The sequence below is a fragment of the Vicugna pacos genome, chromosome 17 (assembly GCF_048564905.1).
Source record: "Vicugna pacos chromosome 17, VicPac4, whole genome shotgun sequence".
In the NCBI taxonomy this organism is placed as follows: Eukaryota; Metazoa; Chordata; class Mammalia; order Artiodactyla; family Camelidae; genus Vicugna; species Vicugna pacos.
This window is the reverse complement of record NC_133003.1, coordinates 7,758,384-7,778,742: the sequence shown is the minus strand read 5'-3', so window position 1 is coordinate 7,778,742 and position 20,359 is coordinate 7,758,384. Positions and strand designations below refer to the sequence as shown.

Genomic DNA, 20,359 nt, shown 5'->3' with positions numbered 1-20,359 from the left:
TGTGGCTTCTGGTGAGAGCCCTCTTCCTGGTTTGTGGATGGCTACCTTTCACTATGGTCCCTCTCATGCAGCCTCTCCTTGGTGCATGAGCAGAGAGAGAGAGTGTGCGTGCACAGAAGCATGCAAGAGAGCTTTCTGGTGCCTCTAATTTTAAAGTCACTTATTCTCTCATATTGGGCCCTTACTTTTATGATCTCATTTATCCTTAATTACTTCCTTAGAGGCTCCTTCTCCAAAGACAGCCACACTGGAGATTAGGGATTCAACATATGAATTTGGGAGGCTCACAAACATTCATTCCATAACGATCAATAAATCCAAAGTTGGTTCTTCAAAAGGAGAAAAGTCAGAAATAAATCATATTAGAAATATAGCTGTAGAACTATAGCAAAATGTAAAAGTTCCTAGAGGATAGCCTGTATATATTTAACCCAAAGGAGATCTTAAAAGCCAGATAAGCAGAGCATAAGAAAAGTTTATGTTAATCTCATTTAGGAAGGAAGATTTAAAAAAATCCTAGCTAAAGCAGATCAGATCTGTAAAGTAAATCAGATCTATCAGAATATTAAGGAAAAAATTGATCATGGCCAAATAGGCAATCAGAAATAAGAGTTAATTAGTCCAACACTGGTCCCCTCCAAGCTGGTTTCTCTGAAATGTAGCATCTTTCAAAGTTACATGGAATCTGGTTATGGCCCAAAGCCTGAAGCAATCAATACTGGTCAACCACAAAATGTGGACCCCAGTACTACCTCCTCACGCCAGGGAAGGGGATGGTACTAACCCAATCATGTATACTGGTGTGCCCTACTGCAAGTTAGGCATGTGCTAACTTATAGCTTCTTACAACTGTAATCAAAAGTCTTAGCTTTCCCATCCACCTTGAATGCCATACTGTCAGGAAAGTACTTGAACCAAAGTTCTGCCACATTTTATTACTACTGCATTCTGTCTCTGATCATGCCAGGGGAGAAGGTGGTATTTCTCTAATTACTCAGGAAAAGCGCCATAGTTCAATGATCAAGGGCCTCTACTGGTATGTGTCCTATGGCCCTAACAGATTGTGATGTTCTGCGTCAGAGTGGAATGAGGTGATGGAGGCTCACCAACCAGCTATGTGCACATTCTCTAGCAAGTACTACAACAGCAAGTCTGATACACGGGCTGCTTGGCCACTTGCACTGTTCGCATGACATGCCACATTACAGACTAGAGAAGGAAAACCATATATGATCATCTGAATAGTCACTCTCCCAAAAGCGTGTGAGGGATTCAACATTCATTCATCCTTTTTTACAACAAAAAATAGAGTTCAATCTCAACCCGGCACCATTTATGAAAATAAATTCTAGACTGACTAAACAGTAATGTAAAATATCATACATAGCATTGAAGTAAAAAATGCATTTGTATGTAAGACACAAAAAAGTCATAAAGGAAAGACTGATAAACTTGTACATGTAATAGAAAAGAACAAACCTGACTCCATGTTAGATCTGTTCCTTTGGCTTTAACCCTGTGCCCTGTCTTCTAGGCTGAGTCTTACTGGCTCTGTACCTCTTGTAACAGAATGTTGCCTAGAGCCTGAAATAGACAGGAGAGCCTGTTCTCAAGGCTCTGCCCTTTAAGGATATTAACACTTTGGGATATTAACACTTTTTCATTCATATAAAGACAACAAGTTGCAGAACAGAAAATAATGTTTGTTTTGTTGGAGGTTTTACAGGGGCACCATGACCTGACCTACACGGACAGTTACAAGAACAAAGGATTCCAAGAACAAAGAATTCCTACACCAAGAAGTTTGAAACAACCAACCACATCCCTCCCCTTTTTTGTATAAAAGGAGCCTGAATACTGACTTGCAGAAGATGGTTCTCCAGGACATTAGTCTGCCATCTTCTTTGGCTGCAGGCTTTATGAATAAAGTCTGTATTCCTTGCCCCAGCACCTTGTCTCCCGATTTATTCGCCTGTCATGTGGCGAGCAGAACGAGCTTGGATTCTGTAACAAACATGGTGAGATTAAATCTCTGTGTAACTAAAGCTGAAATCAATCAATCAACCAACCAATCAATCAATCAATCAATCAATGTATAAGGTAAACTGAAAGGCACGAAAAAGACAAGGATGAAATATTTTCATATGGATTAATATTCAGAATACAGAGAGTATGAAGTGAACATACTCAGAAGGCATCATGAAAGCAGAGAAGCCTCAAGGTTGCTTTTCTATTTATATTATTTTTAAAATGCTGTAGTGAGACTAAAATAAAGGTATTTAATTTCCTACAAAAAGACTGAGTATTAGTATCTAACAACATAAAAAACACCAAACAGATCTGTAATTTCTAATACATTACAAATTTATGTGACCAGATATAGTACATTCCACGAGTAAGAGGGGTGGAAGGGGGGAAACAAGACTGTGGTTGGGTCTAGTAACAAAAAAATACAGAAGGGGAGATGGTTCATATTAGAGTATATTCTACCAAGACCAGTTAAAAAGTACAAAATTAAATTCAAATATAACTCAGGAGAGGGAAGGTAATGGGCAAGATTCTTATACCTCAAAGGGCATGGGAGAGCCAGCCAACTCACTATGTAGTTTGTGTATACTGTGATATGCAGTATGTAGGTTTTTCCAAAAGGAAGAAGTATAGAATTGCAATTTTAGATTAATAATTATAAAATTATAGGATACCCATAAAAATGACTCACTGCCTATCATTATTTATACTATCCAATATTTTAAATCCGGTTTTAAAATTAAGCACTGAGTCACATTTTTATAAGGTAGGCAAGATGTTCTTGCCTCATTATAAAAAGTCTGAACTGGTGAAGTTTTTTTTTTCTTTAACTTTCAGAAAAGCAGCAGTGAGAGTACTTCGGTTTGGGCTCAGATGAGTGGCTTTTAATGAAGCTATGAGAATTGAAGAGCTCCACTTTCAGGATTCATTAATCCCCTAACATCTCAATGTTTAGAAAGCCTGACTAGAAGAAGCCATCCATCCCCAAATCAGCCCGCTTAGCATTACTACACACCTCCTTTCTTCCAGTAGAATTTTCTTGAATATAAAATGAAAAAAAAAATCCTAACAGGTTAAAACAAACCAAATGCCTGGTAAATACTTAACAAATTCAACTGAAGAACTAAATGTGACTTGTGCAGGTTTCCAGCGAAAACATCAGTCACATAATACAAACAAAAGTCAACCATTCACATACATGGTAAACTCTAAGAAATGTACCCCAAGAAGCATTAACCTTTGTACTGTGTCATCTTGAACACCTATATACATTTTATTTTTTTCATATAGTGTAACATTTTAATAGAATATATTAGCTACTATGTGATATTGCTTTGGTGCTAGTTACACAGGATCTTTTATCTTAAAAGATGCAAGTTTTCCCAATGAAGAGCTTTGGTTCTGCTTTAGAAGTGTCATTTAAATTAAACACCTTATCAAATATTAACACAGGGAGAGGTGACACCGGCTGCAACATAAACAGTCAAGTTACCTCTCTATGTCTTTAGGAATTACTTTCTCCTTCAAGGTATTTACACTAGAAAGCTTAGTGTGTCCTGATTAATATTTCAGTAGTAAAGGTTTGAGCGATCAGAACCTTGGCAAATTTTAATTCAAAATTGTGAACAAATACTTGTAGTGACAAGACTATGAAATTGAGTTATTACAAATTTAGTATTAGGAGGGAAAACAATCGTCTTTGAAAAATGCCTTAACCACTGACTGCTTCTCAAGACAGAAGGATCAAAGTACAGATGGTTTATCATACGATTAATCCTATTCTGTCCTCTGACATTTCCGTAATCTCATTCATTAGAAGGGGATTTAGAGACTTAAGAGCACTTTATTGCCGCATTCAGCTTTCCTATGAAATAATCAGGATCATAAACATTATGTATACTTTTTTCTCTTTTAGTAAACTAGATACTGGCTTTAGAACCTGTGGAGATGGAGACAAGAAGAACCAACTGGAAACCATTCTAGAAATTGTCTTTCGGCAGAAGAGCAAGCATCCAAATGAGAAACAGGATAGCCACTGTTAAGGGCTGAACTGTCTTCCTTTACTCCCAATTTATATGTTGAAGTCCTAAACTCCAGTACCTCAAAATGAAGTATTTGGAGGCAGGATCTTTAAAGAGGTAGTTAAATGGAAATGAAGTCATGAGGCTGGGTCTTAATCCAATCTGACTGGTGTCCTCACCGGAACAGAAGTTGGGACACAGACAAGTACCAAGGGAAGACAATGTAAAAGATACAGGGAGAAGACCCCCGTCCACAAGCCAAGGAGAGAGGCTGAAACACATCCCACCTCAAGGATCTCAGAAGGAACCAAGCCTGTCGACACCTTAATTTCAGACTATCTGTTGTTTAAGCCACTTAGTCTGCAGAACTTTGTTATGGCCGCCCTAGGAAATGCATACAGCCACTTCTGCCTTTCCAAAATGTAAACGGGTTTTGTTCCCCTTCAGTCTCAACCCCAGTCGCCACTCCTCAATGGGAGTGAGTGGGAGGAGGCTCTGGCCCCTGCTCCTCCAGCTTCTCGGAAGGTGCTTTCCTACTGGTACAGTAAGGCTTAAATAGATGTGTTAAGGAGGACCTCCCCAAAACGCCTTTATAGATAAACCCGCAACATACTTTTTACGTTTTCCAGCACCTGAGGTTAAAAAGGGGAAGACAGGTGTTTCGTTAGAACCACAAACCATCTCCGCATCAGAGCCCTCATCTGACTGGTAACTGCAACAAGGGACTGGCTGGAGAAGAACTGAGAGGGGGCTGTGGGCATCAGAATCATGATGTTCAAATTCTTCCTGTAGTTTCCTGATCTGGTTGCCTCTTCATCCCGTTTGAGGCAGTTTCCACTTCCTTTGGATTCCATGTGGAGTTCAGACTGGGTCCTGCCCTGGTATCTACCACGTGACTCTGGTTTTTGGCTTGTTTTTTATCCTGCTGGCTGCTTCTCCTGTCTTTTCACAAGCAGTACTCAGCCACGCAAACATGTTCCCAAAGAGGTCTCATGTAACCGCGAAGAGTTCTGAAAGTGCTTTCAGCATTTACCGTCACCACGTTGAGAATCGGAGATCGGCAGTCCATTTTTGGCTTGTAAAACTAAACATCTTTTCTTTTAGAAAGAGTCTTCCAAAAGCAGCCATTCCACACTCAGTAACAATACCCTCCACCCATGTCCAGTACCCCCAACCCCTCAACTGCCGTATCTAGGAAGACTGTGTCCTGAAGTTTTCCCTGGGATTTTTTTGGTTTTGTTTTTAACAAAGAAGTAGCAGAGAGCAAAGCTTCAAAAGCCTAAGGAGCAGTATCCATGGCGGCGGGCGAGGTAAAGTGGCATTACAAGAAAATGTTTAGGATCTAAATGCATACCGTACCACTTGGTGGGACACAGAGGATAAGAACATAAAGATTAAAAATACAGCTTCATCTTCCGCTCCTCAGTTCTTATTTCTAAGAAAGAGTTTTTATTTGCTCCCGGGGACTTCGTCGGCTGATGGGTAAAAATGCAGATGTGGAGGAGCTGAGAATGCTCCTTACAGAAGAAAGAACAGGAAGGTGTTCTAACACTAGATTTGAGAGGTCATAGGAGACAAGAGGGAGTGAAGTAAGGATGTGATCAGTCAAACAAAAAAATTAATGAAATTTGAGGGAATAGAGGCAAATAATTCCTGCAAGGTTTGGAACTCTAAGGACAGATGGATAAAGTGAATTCTTAGAAGTCTACTTCGTATTAAATGAAGGGCTTCCTCCTCTGCCGCCCCTTCAAGAGACTTTATAAAGGCTGAAATTAACACTCAATGCTTTTGGTTTTTTTTATGCTTAGGAAAAATTCTACTTTATTAGAAGGCAGTTGAGGCTCATGAACTTAGTTCATATCATACTAAGGGCCTAATAGTTACCTGCGTCAGAGTATCATTTACTAAATATTTACTAAATGTCCTGATTTAGTGAAGACACGGTCAGTGAAAGATGAGCAAAGACTGGCCTGGCTGCTCACTCATCCCACTCAGCACCCCTAGGGCTCTGCCACCACCCTCCAGGACTGCCTACCAACCAGCCATTCCCCATAGAGAGGATTGTAGAATGTTCTCTCTAGAGTTCCATAGTAGTACACTTGAACTCTTTTTCTTGAACTCATTAAGGTCTTTTATTTTGTCTTAAAGTATACTTAATAGTATACATTTTGAATAGAAAATATGGACAATTATCATGAAAAAACTTTAAAAAAGATGATTCAACCATACTGAGTTATTTAGCATATAAAAATTCTTGTATTTGAATCTCTAAGTTGTTCATATATTCAATTAGCATCATACTGTCAGTCTTTCTAATTTTTCTTTTACTTTTTACATTTGATTTTCTGAATTATATTTTTATTGAAATATTGTTAAATTACATTTTTATAGAAGTATAGTTAATTTATAATTTATAATATCATATTAGTTCCAGGTGTACAACATAGTCATTCAGTAATTTTACAGATTATATTCCACTTACAGTTTTTACAAAATAATGTCTCTGCTTCCCTGTGCTGTACAATATATCTTTGTTGCTTATTTGTTTTATACCTAGCAGTTTGTGCCTCTTAATCCCAATACTCCTACCTTGTCCATTCCCCCTCCCTCTTCCCACTGGTAACCACTATTTGTTCTCTGTATCTGTGAGTCTGTTTCTATTCTGTTGTATTCATTCATTTTGTTTTAGATTCCACATATAAGTAATAATATAAAGTTTTTGTCCTTCTGTGATTTACTTCAAGCATAATACCCTCTAGGTCCATGTTCATTGTTGCAAATGGCAGAATTTCATTCTTTTTATTGCTGTATAATATTCCATTGTATATATATACCACATCTTCTTTACCCATTCATGATGTCATGATGGATACTTAGAAACTTCCACATCTTGGCTATTGTGAATGGTGCTGCTATGCACACTGGGGTGCATGTATCTGTCTGAATTAGTGTTTTTACTTTTTTTGAATATACACCCAGGAGTGGAATTGCTGGATTACATGGTAGTTTTCTTTTTAGTTTTTTGAGAATCCTCCATATTCTTTTCTGTAGTGACTGCAACAATTTTCATTCCCGCCAACTAGGGTTCCCTTTTCTCCACACCCTCACCAACATTTGTTATTTGTGGTGTTTCTGATGATAGCCTCTCTGAAAGATGTGAGGTGATATCTCATTGTGGTTTTGATTTGTATTTCTCTGATTATTAGTGGTGTTGAGCATCTTCTCATGTGCCTGTTGGCCATCTGTATGTCTTCTGTGGAAAAATGTCTATTCGAGTCTTTCCCTATTTTTTAATCAGGTTGTTCAGTTTTGCAGATATTGAGTTGCATGAGTTGTTTATATATTTTGGTTATTAACCTCTTATCAGTCATAGCATTTGCAAATATTTTCTCCCATTCAGTAGGTTTTCTTTTTGTTTTGTTGATGGTTTCCTTTGCCATACAAAAGCTTTTACGTTTAATTAGGTCCCATTGTTTTTGCTTTTATTTCTTTTGCCTTAGGAGACAGAGCCAAAAAAAAAATATTGCTATGATTTACATGAAAGACTGTTTTGCCTATGTTCTCTTCTAGGAGTTTTATGGTTTCCAGTCTTACATTTAGGTCTTAATATTCAATGTGTTTAAAAACAGAATTTGTATTTTTTTAAATGTGACACTGAGCTGGCCTTATCAGGATGGGAACAAGAAAGCCTCAGAGCTGAGGAATATGTGAAGGACTACCAGATGAGATTTGGGACCAATGGTAACTCTACCTCAGATTAAATCATCACCCGAAGACAAAGCCACAAATTAACCTTCACCATAACCATCCAGGGGACTAGGTTTCTCCAAGAATTACTGTAAGACATTAAAAAACGTGGATTTTAATTGGGAATTCAGGCCTTAAGATTAGATATTTACAGATGGAAACCAGATTTAGGCAGCATCACATGATTTCACAAAATGAAAGTACTCTCTTGGGGAGTTACAACTGAAAAATCATTCTAATCTAGGCTTCAAAGACATGTAATTGTTCGAGATGGTGTCTTTCCTGGTCTGAAAGGGGAGGTCTGAGGAGGAAACAATTAGACTGGTTGAGGGTTCCTCCCTCTTTTGACTGGCTGTGACTGAAACCATGGAGATTGGCATACCATGCTGTAGGCATCCAGCAGGCTTTGGAACCACAGTAGGGGTGTTCATTGTCATCAACTGCCAGCATTAATGAGGAACACTGCCAGCACGGGGGAAAAGGCATTTGAATTATGGCTAGAATAAACTAAGTGCTCTAACAGTGTCAGGCCCCAGAGGTTGAAAAATGCTGGAGATTAAGTGAGGATCTGTAAGAGTCTAGAATTTGGAATTCACAGTGAGCTCAAAGCCACAAAGAACTACTTCTGTAGCAGTATTTTAGGCTCTCTCTTCCCCCCTACTCCACACTGCACCCCCCGCAAAGAACTATACACTTAAACGTGAAGATTTCTTGGGATTCTTAGGTCAAGTTAACATCCATGTAGCAAAATAAAGGGAAAACAATCTGCCTACATATTCATATTTCGAGAGTTTTGAAATGGGCCCTCCAGCAAGGAGTGGAGGAATAAAAATGAAGAATTAGAAATGACAAGATCAGGTTAGTGCAGGAAATGTTCACCTTGAGAAGAATTACTAAATAAATTACTCTTTCCTACTAACAAGGAGCAAGTCTTAGAGAAGGCAGTGAGGACTGTCAGGGAGAACTTGGGGCACAGAGACGACTCAGTGTCCTGATTTCGTCCCAAATCTCCCAGCCTGATTTAGTTGTAAATTTGTGACTACAAACCTCAAAAGGCTACTCAACACTTCTCCATAATCCTACCACAGCTCCCTTTCAGTTTCCTTTCTCATTCACCTACACAATTTCTCCTCTTGAAAACATACCCTTCTGCCTCCCCACCTTAGCTAACGACCTCAGATTGGAAATATTTCTACGAATTCCATTATTATTTTCATCCAGGATCGATCATAAGCACATTCACACATGCATACACACACATACACAGATTTGACCTTAGCTCACAGGCTAGGTTAATGCTAAGATATATCAGAATAAACCTGTTGTTTGCAAATTTAAGCCTCGTGTGGTAAAAATGGAACCGTTCATCTTCCTTTTATTATATTTCCCATGTTAATTTTCCAATATTCCAAGTAATGCCTTCACAATGCCAAGCTATCAGGGAGTCTTCTGCTCTTATATGCAGAATATATTTGAAATATACTTACCAAGTATATTATACAATTATCTGAACTTGGCATTAAGAATACAAATTTTAAAATAGCTCCAATTAATTTAAAAATTATAGTAAACTAAACTTTACTAGTATTGTGGCTATTTAATGTTTGTGAATCTTAACTTTAAATACTTAACATCACAGCATGTTGTTAGAATATGTATCCTGTTTATAATATATGATGAGTGATACAAGTTAACAGAAACAGGAAGATTAACTTAAAATAAGAACACACAATGGCGGGAGGGTACAGCTCAGTGTAGAGCGCGCGCTTAGCATGCACAAGGTCCTGGGATCAATCCCCAGTACCTCTGCTAAATAAATAAATAAATAAATAACCCCCCGCCTCAATACTACATTGGCTTTTATTTTTTTAATTTTAAAAATAAAATAAGAATATGCATTTTTATTTAAATACCTCTTTACAATTTTAGATATGATTTAATTGGCATTCTTATAATTACTAATGTCCGTAATTAGTGCTATGTAAATTAAAAATTAATCTAAATATCATTTTATGAGAACTGAATAATCTCTATGTTCAAAACTAGAACTGTTTTTAAAATAAAATGAGATAGGAATAAAGTATTTCAAAGTCTATCAGCAATAGCCTACTATTGCATAGTGAGTTGCAATAACTGAGAACTAATCTTTTGAATATAAATTGTTTCTGGTAAGCCAAAAGAAAATGTGAAATACAAAAAAAGGCTCACAGCTTCTACCCTGACATGGCTAAAGTAAAAGTTGCTGAATTCCAGAAAAGAAAAAGCAGCACAGAAAATGTCAACAAAAGCACTTTCTTGTAGTTTGACCAGATACGTTATTGAAGAAAAAAATTTGAGAGACAGTTTTCTTACATTTTCAAACACTGAAACATTCTGACAGGCAAAGGAACTCTCAAAAATGAAATGGAAAAGTTGTAAAAATGTTATATTGCAGGAAGAATCTAAAGGATCTAGAAACTTACAGTAATAAGAATATATTTGAAGTTGATACATTTACATTTTTAAAAAATGCAAATTATTAACAAATGTGTTAGCTAAAATGTATTAATTTTATATTTATGTATCCAGGTAAAATACTATGAGGGCAAAAGCAAGATTATAAATGTATACGATGTTATGACTGAAACTATATTTTATCAGCTAGGATTCATTTTGATGCAAGTGCTAGCTTAAGCCAAAATATTAGAAAATTAAAATAAAAAGGAAAGAAATCAGAAAAAAACCCTATTGGTTCATATATCAAAAGTGAGCAGCATGGGTAACATGAGGCACAGATAAATTCAGGACTACATCAACATACAAAAATCAGTAGCATTTCTTTACACTAACAACAGACTATCCAAAAATGAAATCAAGAAAACAATCTCATTTACAAGAGCATCAAAAAAAAAATAAAATACTTAGGAATAAATTTAACCAAGTAGGTGAAAGATCTGTAAACTGAAGTCTATATAACACTGATGAAAGAAATTGAAGATGACACAAATAAATGGAAAGATATCCAGTGTCCGTGGAATGGAAGAATATTGTTAAAATGTCCATGCTACCCAAAGGGAGCTACAGATTCGATGCAATTGCTATCAAATCCCTGTAGCATTTTTCATAAACACAGAAAATACAACTCTAAAATTCATGTAGAACCACAAAGACCCAAGAAGAGCCTTGAAAAGAGGACATTTTTGGCCTATCTGAAGGACAAAAACGAGGCTAGCATGACAGGTAACAGGTGCATGGAAGATTTCCTGTACAGATCTACTATCAACTAGAAAAAAAAAATCAGAGAACCAAATAGGAAAAAAAAGCCAAGAGACCTGAACAGATACCTTGCAAAAGAGGCAATCTAAATGACTAACAAATAGGAAAAGGTCCTCAAACTTAAAAGAGTTGTAAAGGAAATGCAAATCAAAGCTACAATGTGACACCACAGCACACTTACAAGCAAGGCCAATGTTAGAAAGACTGCCGATGCCAAGAGTTGACAGGGGAATAAACAAACTGGAAGTCTCAGACACAACTGGCTGAACTGCCGATTAGTAATCCCATTGGCAAATTTGCTTTCCGTTATCTACTAAATTTAATACACCCACTTCTAAGTATATACATAATGTAAATATACCTAATGTTTATATCCATCTCAATAGATATGTACAAGAACATTCAGAGCCAAAAACTGTAAATGGCTCAAATATTTATAACATGTAGAACAGAAAAATGAAATGGGACATATTTACATAGCAGAATACTTAATAGCAAGTTTAGTAATCTTATATAGCAAAATGAACACACTCCTGCAACACAGAACTTGAGTGAATCTCAGAAACATACTGAATGAAAGAAGCCAGATACAAAAGAATACGTATTATATGATTCCATATATATTCAGCTTTAAAACAAGTGGAACTAATTTGTGATGTTAAAAGTTAGAATAGTTGTTAGCTTTGGGTCAACGGGGTACAGTGATTGCGAGGGGCCATGAGGTGGCTTCCGTGGGGCTGGCAGTGTTCTTCTAGGGTCCTGAAAACCATGACAGGTAAGGAGTGAGGGGAAGAAATTCATCTTGACTCTGAATGTAGTTATACAAGCATATTTACTTAGTGCTAATTTGTGAGCTGTTCATCTATAATTTTTGTACTTTTCTGTACATACGGTACTGTTCTACAAAGTATTTATTTTAAAAATATATTACAGTATAAAGAATATATTTGGGGGGAGGGTATAGCTCAGTGGTAAAGTGTGTGCTTAGTATGCACGAGGTCCTGGTGTCAATCCCCAGTACTTCCAATTTAAAAAATTAAAAAGAAAAAAATACAGTTTAGGTAAGGAGATGATGTTTCGGCCCTGGGTAGAAATAGGGCTCTGAAGAAAAGTGGACCTACTCCATGTGTGTTTTAGAGGTAGGAGAGGTGGGACTCAGTGATGTACTGCGTGGAGGGAATAAGGGAAAGGTAGAGATCAAGATTTACTACTAAACTTTCAGCTTAAGTAACTGGATCAAAGTTGGTAACATTTGTTTGTAGAAACACAGAATGGTTGATTGCATTAGGCGTTTGGAATTTGATTATGAGGACAGAGAAGCTGCCACTGGATTTAAACGTGGAAGTCAATGATGATCTGAGCACAGTGCTGGGTTCATGGTGGGGATGAAATCCTGACTGGAGCACATTAAAGTGTAACTATGAAGTAAGGAAGTGAAGAAACAAGTTTTGAGTAGTCGTTTTTGTATTTATTTTCCTATGAATGGGGTGGAGAGAAATGCAGAAAGCGAAAGCTTGAAAGCACTGTGGGATCAGAGCAAGTTATGATGTGTATATGCAGGTAGCTGAGGAGAGGGAGTCTGGTATAAAAAATTAAACTTGATTTACCTAATAATTTTGGCAGGAAATTAGAATCCAATACAATTTACCTTCCCCTCTACGTACAAAACCAAAAGCCAATTTCTTCAATTTTGAGTTTTTTCTAATCATTCTTTTTTTTTTTCCTTCCTTCCAGTTTTATGTATACTTTTGCGGGTGGTAATTAGATTTTTTTTTTTTTAAAGGCGTACTGGGGACTGAACCCAGGACCTCATGCTTGCTAGGCAAGCGCTCTACCACTGAGCTATACCCACCCCTCTAGAGAAGGCACTTTCTAAGAATCTTCTTTACTGCAAATGGTCAAATTTTTCTATTCTTTATGTTTTGCTAGGTTTAGGGATGGGGGAAAATTCTTATTTTTCTCTTTATTTCTTTTGCTTTAACAGTTTTATTGAGACATAATTCACATACCACAAAATTCACCCATTTAAAGTGTACAATCATTTCTTTTTATGTTCTGGGTTCCTTCATCATGTTGAGGGGTTATCTGGTGTTAGTAACATTCAGTGTAAAACAACAACAGCAAAAAGTTTTAGAAACAGAACAGAGATATTTTCCTTCTAAACTTTTATTTCAACAGTTTAAATATAAAAAATATTTACTGTACAAAACAAGATTTCAGGAAAAAAAATTATCTATAAACTATTTCCAATTGTTTATAGTCAGGAAAGAACTCATAGTAACACTCTGAAAACTGGTTTTTTATTGTTGTTTTTTTCACTTTAGGGAGCTGACCCTCATTCTACATATCTGGTCTCCTGCGTATGTGAGAAAATTAACGTCTATTTGTTTAAACTACTATTTGCTCTCTTTCCAATTAGTTGTGGTCAAGAGCATTCTTAAGGTATATGGCTTGGTCTTTGACCTCTTGTGTCTTGAGCTGTTGGTTCCTGGAGGAAATTATGTAGTCATGTCTATTGGTACCACTTCAAATTCATGGACTCCAAACTCAGATGAGCCCTCAACACGTCTTAAAGGCTATCCTTTTTCTGTAGTCCCTTTCCTCCTGCAATCCTTTAGTGATTATTCCAAACCTTCATAAATCTCAGACCATCCTCCTCATTCTCAAAAGACAAACCTATCTCCATCATTTCTCACCTCAATACCCAAGAACTTATCTAAAACTGCTCTCACTCTTACGTGCTGCCGTTTCAGACCTTGATTCTCTTTTCTTTGTTCTAAAACACTTCTTGAGGGTTTACTATGAGCCAGACATACTGCTAAAGCAAAGACAAGATTCCTCTTCTCAAGTAATATTATGAGACAAATGCGTATGGGGCACACCTAAGTGCGACTTTCAGGTGGCGAGTGGCAGGCTACTTAGGAGAGGTGATAGCCAAGCCAACCTGAAAAATGATTAAGTAGGAGTCACCGACCCTACTGTGTGCCCCAGCAGTCCCCGCCCCCTCTCCATGCCACTTGACACACTGTCTATTTAACGAAGTCCTCCACAAGGAAAGGAAAAGCCACTGGCAAGTCAATCTGCCTTGTTAACTGCTGTATCCCTAGCATTTAACAGAATACTTGCCAAAGAGAAGCACTGAATGAATGTTTATATTATGAAATAAGGAAAATAATATGAACGCCTAAGTTAAGACTGTCCTAGGAATTACTAACATTCAAATTATTTAAAAACCAGGATGGCTGTGTGTGTCAGTTGAATACCATTTGTAGCTCTGGATTAAATTCTGGCTCCACTTCATTTGAGTTTTTTAAATGAAGGCAAGTCAGTTAAATGATCTGAATATCCTTCTATCATACGTACACTGATGGTAATAATACTCAATTCACAGGATGGTTTTAATGATGAAACAGCATACGAAAAAATCCATTTCAGCGCTGGTACACTCAATACATATCATAAATGTTTGACTTCTCTTCTAGATTGTTTTTGAGTTAGATGTATAGTTAGGTAAGAAAATTAAAATATGCAGAAATCAGTACAGAATGAGAGCACTCTTTTGTGGAGGAAACTTCATGATTTTTCTCAAGTGCTCAACTCAGAAAGTGAATGCTTAGTTTGCTCCTAAACTTTAAAATGCATTTGTCCTTAATCTTCTCTATACTGTAAATTTAAAAATTTGCTATTTATTCATTTACCTAATTAACAAATTTTTGCCTATATATCAACCTTAGATTATACCTAACGATTCAAGAGAACTTTATTAAGAGCATACTATTCATGCAATACTGTAATTTATCATCCCGGGACGAGTTTATGCAGTTATTGCTGGATAGCTTCCACCTGAATAAATGCTCCAAGATGCTTAATATTTTCTTTTGTTTGTTTGTTTTAATAATGAGGACAACCGATAGATTTCAACAAAAGTAAGAAATCAAAGTGGAGTGGGAAGACACAGCTTAATAGCAGTATTTAAAGGCTGGTATCTTTTGCAGCAACTATATTCTTGAGCTTTAAATTTTTCCAAGGGAAAAGTTAAATAATGAGAAATGTGATAAATTGTGCTAACTGCCAACTTCAAACCTTAGTAATCAATTTATATGCTATTTATGTCTACATTAGATGGCTTACAAGTATCCCAGTATTTTGTATTATTCAGAATATTGAGAGTTGTGAGAATAAAACAACAGGTCCAACAAGAATAATTAAAATTAAGTTCTTCAGACTGTCTACCAAATCCAAGTGTTAAAAAAAAAGAATCGAAATTTGTAGATACTGTCAGGTATGTAGAATAGATTAACAAAATTGCACTGTATAGCACAGGGAAATATACACAAGATTTTGTGGTAGCTCATAGCGAAAAAAAAATTTGACAATGAATATATTGTGTTTATGTAAACTGAAAAATTGTGCTCTACACTGGAAATTGACACAACATTGTAAACTGACTATAACTCAATAAAATAAAATAAAATAATTTAAAAAAAAGAATCAGAATTATGTCAGTAGCCTGAACAAGGAGAATATTCATTTCAGACCTCCTTAGTTATTTCTCCCTACATGTGACCTTTAGCTAAGCTATACTATCAAGGAAGTCACACAGTTGATTTCTTCAAGGTAAAATTCTGTTCCACCAATGTTGCTGAAGAACAATCTTCAATTAAGTTGATCGCTTCCTTTAAATCACAAGATGGGGAAGGAGAATTTCAAGTTCATTTAATTAGAGAATTTCAATTTGTCATTCAAAAATGTAAATTTATACGTTGTCATTTATTTTCCTCATTTCAGAAATGTGTCATAATTCTAAGAAAAAAGTGGTAACTTTTTTTACTCTGGGTGCTAGTAACTATATAATTATGCTTCAAAAGTCACTATGCAGATATTGAGCAAAGGCATCTATCACTAAAGAGTTTTCAAATGAGGACATGCCAGTGGAATTAATTTTAAATTGCATAATGCAAAACTAAGAATGTGCTTCTTCCTCATGTCACATCTAAATTTGCAAAGAAATCATGACACACTGAGAATAGGAATATTGGAATTCTTGGAATGTTGGAAAGTTGGAATTCTTATCTTGGAAAGAAACAAACTGAAGATTTTCCCCTAGTCTGTCTAGTTTTCTTTTCAATTCCTTTGGAGAGGGTCCTCTCCTCTTCTGTCCTGAGAGGCAAGCCTGGACTGCCTGTCTTTCTGCATGATGAGACGGGGGAAGACAAGGAAGCAAATTAGTTTGATGAAAGACTTCGAAAAATGTCATATTCATCTTCCATCTTTCATCTGGGGCCTTAACAGCCCTGTGATGATCCTTCTGGCAGGATGATCCGCTGATTCCTGTCTCCACTGTGGATGCTTCTCCAGTGTATTCTCTGCCGAAGCCTCTTGGGCTCCCCTTTCACTCCACAGTGGGTTCATAGCTAGTTTCTCTCAGAATGTCTTTTGAAATCCTTTGTCCACTGTTGACACTCCAATCCTTTTTCTGTTCTGTGTATACTTTTTGGCACTTTAACTCCAATTTTAATGTAAGGGAAAGAAATAAAATTGTCTATAATCTCAAATAAAACTTAACAATTTATTCTCCTTACAATATATTATGAATATTTTCCCATATCATTAGGTGTCTCTACTATTTAAGGCATTTTAGTTTTGAAGCTGAAATTATATTCTTTATTTACTCTTCAATTATGTACTTGAGACAATTCTAATAAAGTCCAAAGTAAAGCTCACAATATTTCTCCAATATTGGAGTCACTAGATAACGATTTTTAATATTTTATCAGTGATTTAGTGACTTTTAGTTATGTATTTTTGTTGTTGCTGCCTGTGATTTTGGTGTCACATCCAAGAAATTGCCAAATCTGCTGTCAAGAAGCTTGCCCCTCATTTTTCTTCTAAGGGTGTTACAGTTCTAGCTTTTATATTTAGGTCTCTGATTCATTTTGACTTAATTTTTATGGTGAGGTTAGGGTCGAACTTCATTGTTCTGCATATGGATATTTAGTGTTCCCAACACCATTTGTTGAAAAGACTGTCCTGTCTCCACTGAATGGTCTTGGCGCATTTGTTGAAAATCATTTGACCACTTATGTGGGGATTTGTTTTGAGCTCTGTATTCTATTCCATTGCTAACGTCTTTATGCCAGCACCATAATGTTTTGATTCTGCAGCTTTGTAATATGTTTTAAGGTCAGCAAATGGGAAGCCTCCAGCTCTGTTCTTTCTCAAAACTGTTTGGCTATTTAAGGTCCCTTGAGATTTCATATTCATTTTAAGATGGAAATTTTCCATTTCATTTTTATTTCTGATAATAGCCGTCCTAATGAACGTGATGTTAATAATTTTATTCCAATCATCTATTTCCTTACTGTATTTTTTTATACTATCAGTTAGTGAGGGAGGCATGTTAAAATCTTTTAATATTGTGGGGTTTTGCCCCAGTTCTGTCTAGTTTTGCTTCATATAGTCTGAAGCTGTTTTATTAGACACATACAAACTTAGAATTTTTAAATCTTATTGGAAGTAATACTTTTGTTTTCCTGAAAGTTTGCTTTGTCTCATGTTAACATACTATAAACAGGCTAATTTACTACAGTTTATTTGTGATCAATATTTTTTCATCCTTTGCTATTATCTACAGATTTCTTATAATCTGAAAAGTTATTTTTTCTTAACCCAATATGATAATCTTTGTTTTCAGTAGTCTGTGTGCATTCAATATAATACTGATATATTTGGTTTTAAATAAATCATCCTATAATGTGCAAAACAATAAAACGAATGTCAATTAAGTCTATTTTTCCTAAAACTTTTAAAACATCATGAGGAGAACTAATCAAAATTATGAATGAGTACATATTATAATCAATATTGAAAACTTTTACCACTTTTTCAGCATAAAGGAGACTTGAGACTGATATAATTTAGGTTGTGTAGGGGAAAAGTACACTTTCTCAAAATAACTCTTAACTAAAGGAACATTTTATAAACACATTATATAAAAATGTCTAATGCTACAGTTTATAGTTGACAATATCCTTATTACTGTATAGTATTTCTCTTCTGACAATAAATAAACCTGTCTCAGTTTTTGTAAAGATCAAAGTCATTTACATATAATTTTTCAAAGAATTTTCCTATTGTTGATTTAGTTTCAGAAAACATGGATTATGGAGTATTTACTTAATATCAAGATGCACAGAATTTTTCCTTAGACCTTTTCTTTTCTTCAACCCAAGCCATTATTTTTCAATTGGAGACATTCATATGCATATATTCTAAGTAAGTTTGCTCTATTGGGAAGATCATAGTTGTCCTCTGCCTAGTTGCATAGACATAACACTTTTTATTCTTTTAGACTCTATATACTATGTTTCATGCCTTTATAAAAATTATTGACCAAAACAGTAAATGTGCAAACATAATGAATGAAATACTTAATGTCAAAAATTACATTTTTCATGAATGTAAATGTTATTGATAATTTTAATCATATTTCTGTTACTAAAAAGTTCTCAAGTTAAAATATAAGAAAATGTGTAGATATGGTTATTTCATTTCCATTTCAATCTAAACAAAGATGAAAAATTGTAAAAGTAAGAATAATCTGGCTTCTAAAACTCTTTCAGTTTTGAGCAATCACCTCAGGTACTACACTCAACATATCAGTGATTTTCTCAGTGTAGTTAAGTATTTCCAGGTAGTTATAGTTCAGCCTTATCTCTGATCTTTAAACTTCTTATCTAACAGGTATTTGTAACATATTAACTCATTTGCAATAATAAATATATCAAACGATCTGGTCAGGGTAACAAAAGAAATATTTCAAATTGAAAATTTGGATTATTCCAGAAAAATGATTTGAAGGATGGGATAAGAACTTCTCTTATGACTTTTGTGCATAATATACAGGTAGTAACACAATTCATTATGAAGATTTAGCAGAACAATTGAGAATTGTGATGCTAGTTTAGTACGATCTCTGGAGAAAAACCTTTGTATTTCAGGCACAAAGGGAACGTACAACTTTGGTTTCTACCAGGGAGCACTTGGTGTCAAAACCGTGATGATATCTTTCTGGCACATGTTCCAAAAAACACTAATGATTCAAGAATACTTAAATCTATTCTGATGATATCTATTATCTGAAGATATAGGATCCTCCTCCATATGTGATGCCAAGTAAGAAGCAGAGACGTAATTATCAAACTAATGCTGAAGAATGTTTTTGGAGTTCCCATTCTGAGAATTTTTAAATTTATAAAAAAGTCAATGATCATCTAAGAAATTAAATATTCTATAATCATAATCAGGGTCAACTGAATGAAAACTTTATAAAGGACTAAAGACACTCAGACACTGAAATTGGATCTCTTTAGTCCTTTATAGAAGCTGGTGGTAAAACAGGCTGGGTTAGATTAAGAACGGACCTCTAAAACATGCCAAGAAATCATTTCAGGGGTTTAAGAGTAGAAATGTAATGGTAAGATTTACATTTTTAAAAACTCATTTAGCTACATATAAAGGGTGAGTTGGAAACTAAGAAAAAAGGAAAAACTAATTAGAGGAAATTATAATACATAAGAAACTGTGGCACAGTAGAGACTACGAAAGACATCCAAAAGATGCTGAGGGGTAAAATCCACAAAACCAGGTGAACAGAATGGTTATGGGATGAGAGGGTAGGGGGTTATTAAGGCCAAAAGGGAAGGATATAAAGTGACTGTCAAGAGAAAATAATTAGTAAAATTTCAATGAATTTAAAAAAACACGTCTTTTTGTTTTTGGACTTTTAAGAATCAATTGTTATGCTGACAACAGAAATTGACACATTGTAACTGACTATACTTCAATTTTTTAAAAAAGAATCAATTGACTGTTCATAGACAATTGAAAACTCTACACTAGGAAATTATGTCTTTAAGTTTTTAACTATTACAAAATCAATGATTTCACTTTTATATCATGTGAATTGTACAACAGAGTTGGAAATTTTCCCCCTCTTTTGCTATATAATCTATTTCAAAAATCTAGTTTAATTTCCTTCTATAGATCTTACTGACGTTTAATGTCATCCTTTCATTGCTGTTTATTTGGTGGCTTTATAAAATGTCTTTCCTCTGAAAAGCTGACTTTATCTTCTTGGCTTTTATAGTATAGATGTGAAAGTCTCAAAATAGAATTATTTCTCCCTCTCTTTCCATTTTAAATAGGGGGAAAAGTTTATTTTCTTCATAGGCACATATAGAAACTGTCGTGAAAAATTACTGGGAGTTTCTTGTCATGTTAAATTTCACATAGGTCTTATCTATGTG

General features: G+C 35.4%; 1 protein-coding gene and 1 pseudogene across 5 annotated transcripts in view; both read right to left on the bottom strand.

The window, feature by feature from the left end:
- ZCWPW2 (zinc finger CW-type and PWWP domain containing 2) overlaps positions 1-20,359 on the bottom strand; it is a 114,329-nt gene that overhangs the window by 89,480 nt on the left and 4,490 nt on the right. For 3 of the 5 annotated variants that reach the window (XM_072940896.1, XM_031672673.2, XM_072940899.1), the window contains exon 2: positions 1,863-2,004. The exons of the other annotated variants lie outside the window; for them this stretch is intronic. In XM_072940896.1, coding sequence (XP_072796997.1) covers positions 1,863-1,888 — 26 coding nt within the window. In that variant the 5' untranslated portion in view covers positions 1,889-2,004. The remainder of the gene's footprint in view (positions 1-1,862; positions 2,005-20,359) is intronic. 5 annotated transcript variants of the gene reach the window in all.
- Positions 4,519-5,118, bottom strand: LOC116277937 (SIN3-HDAC complex-associated factor pseudogene; annotated as a pseudogene).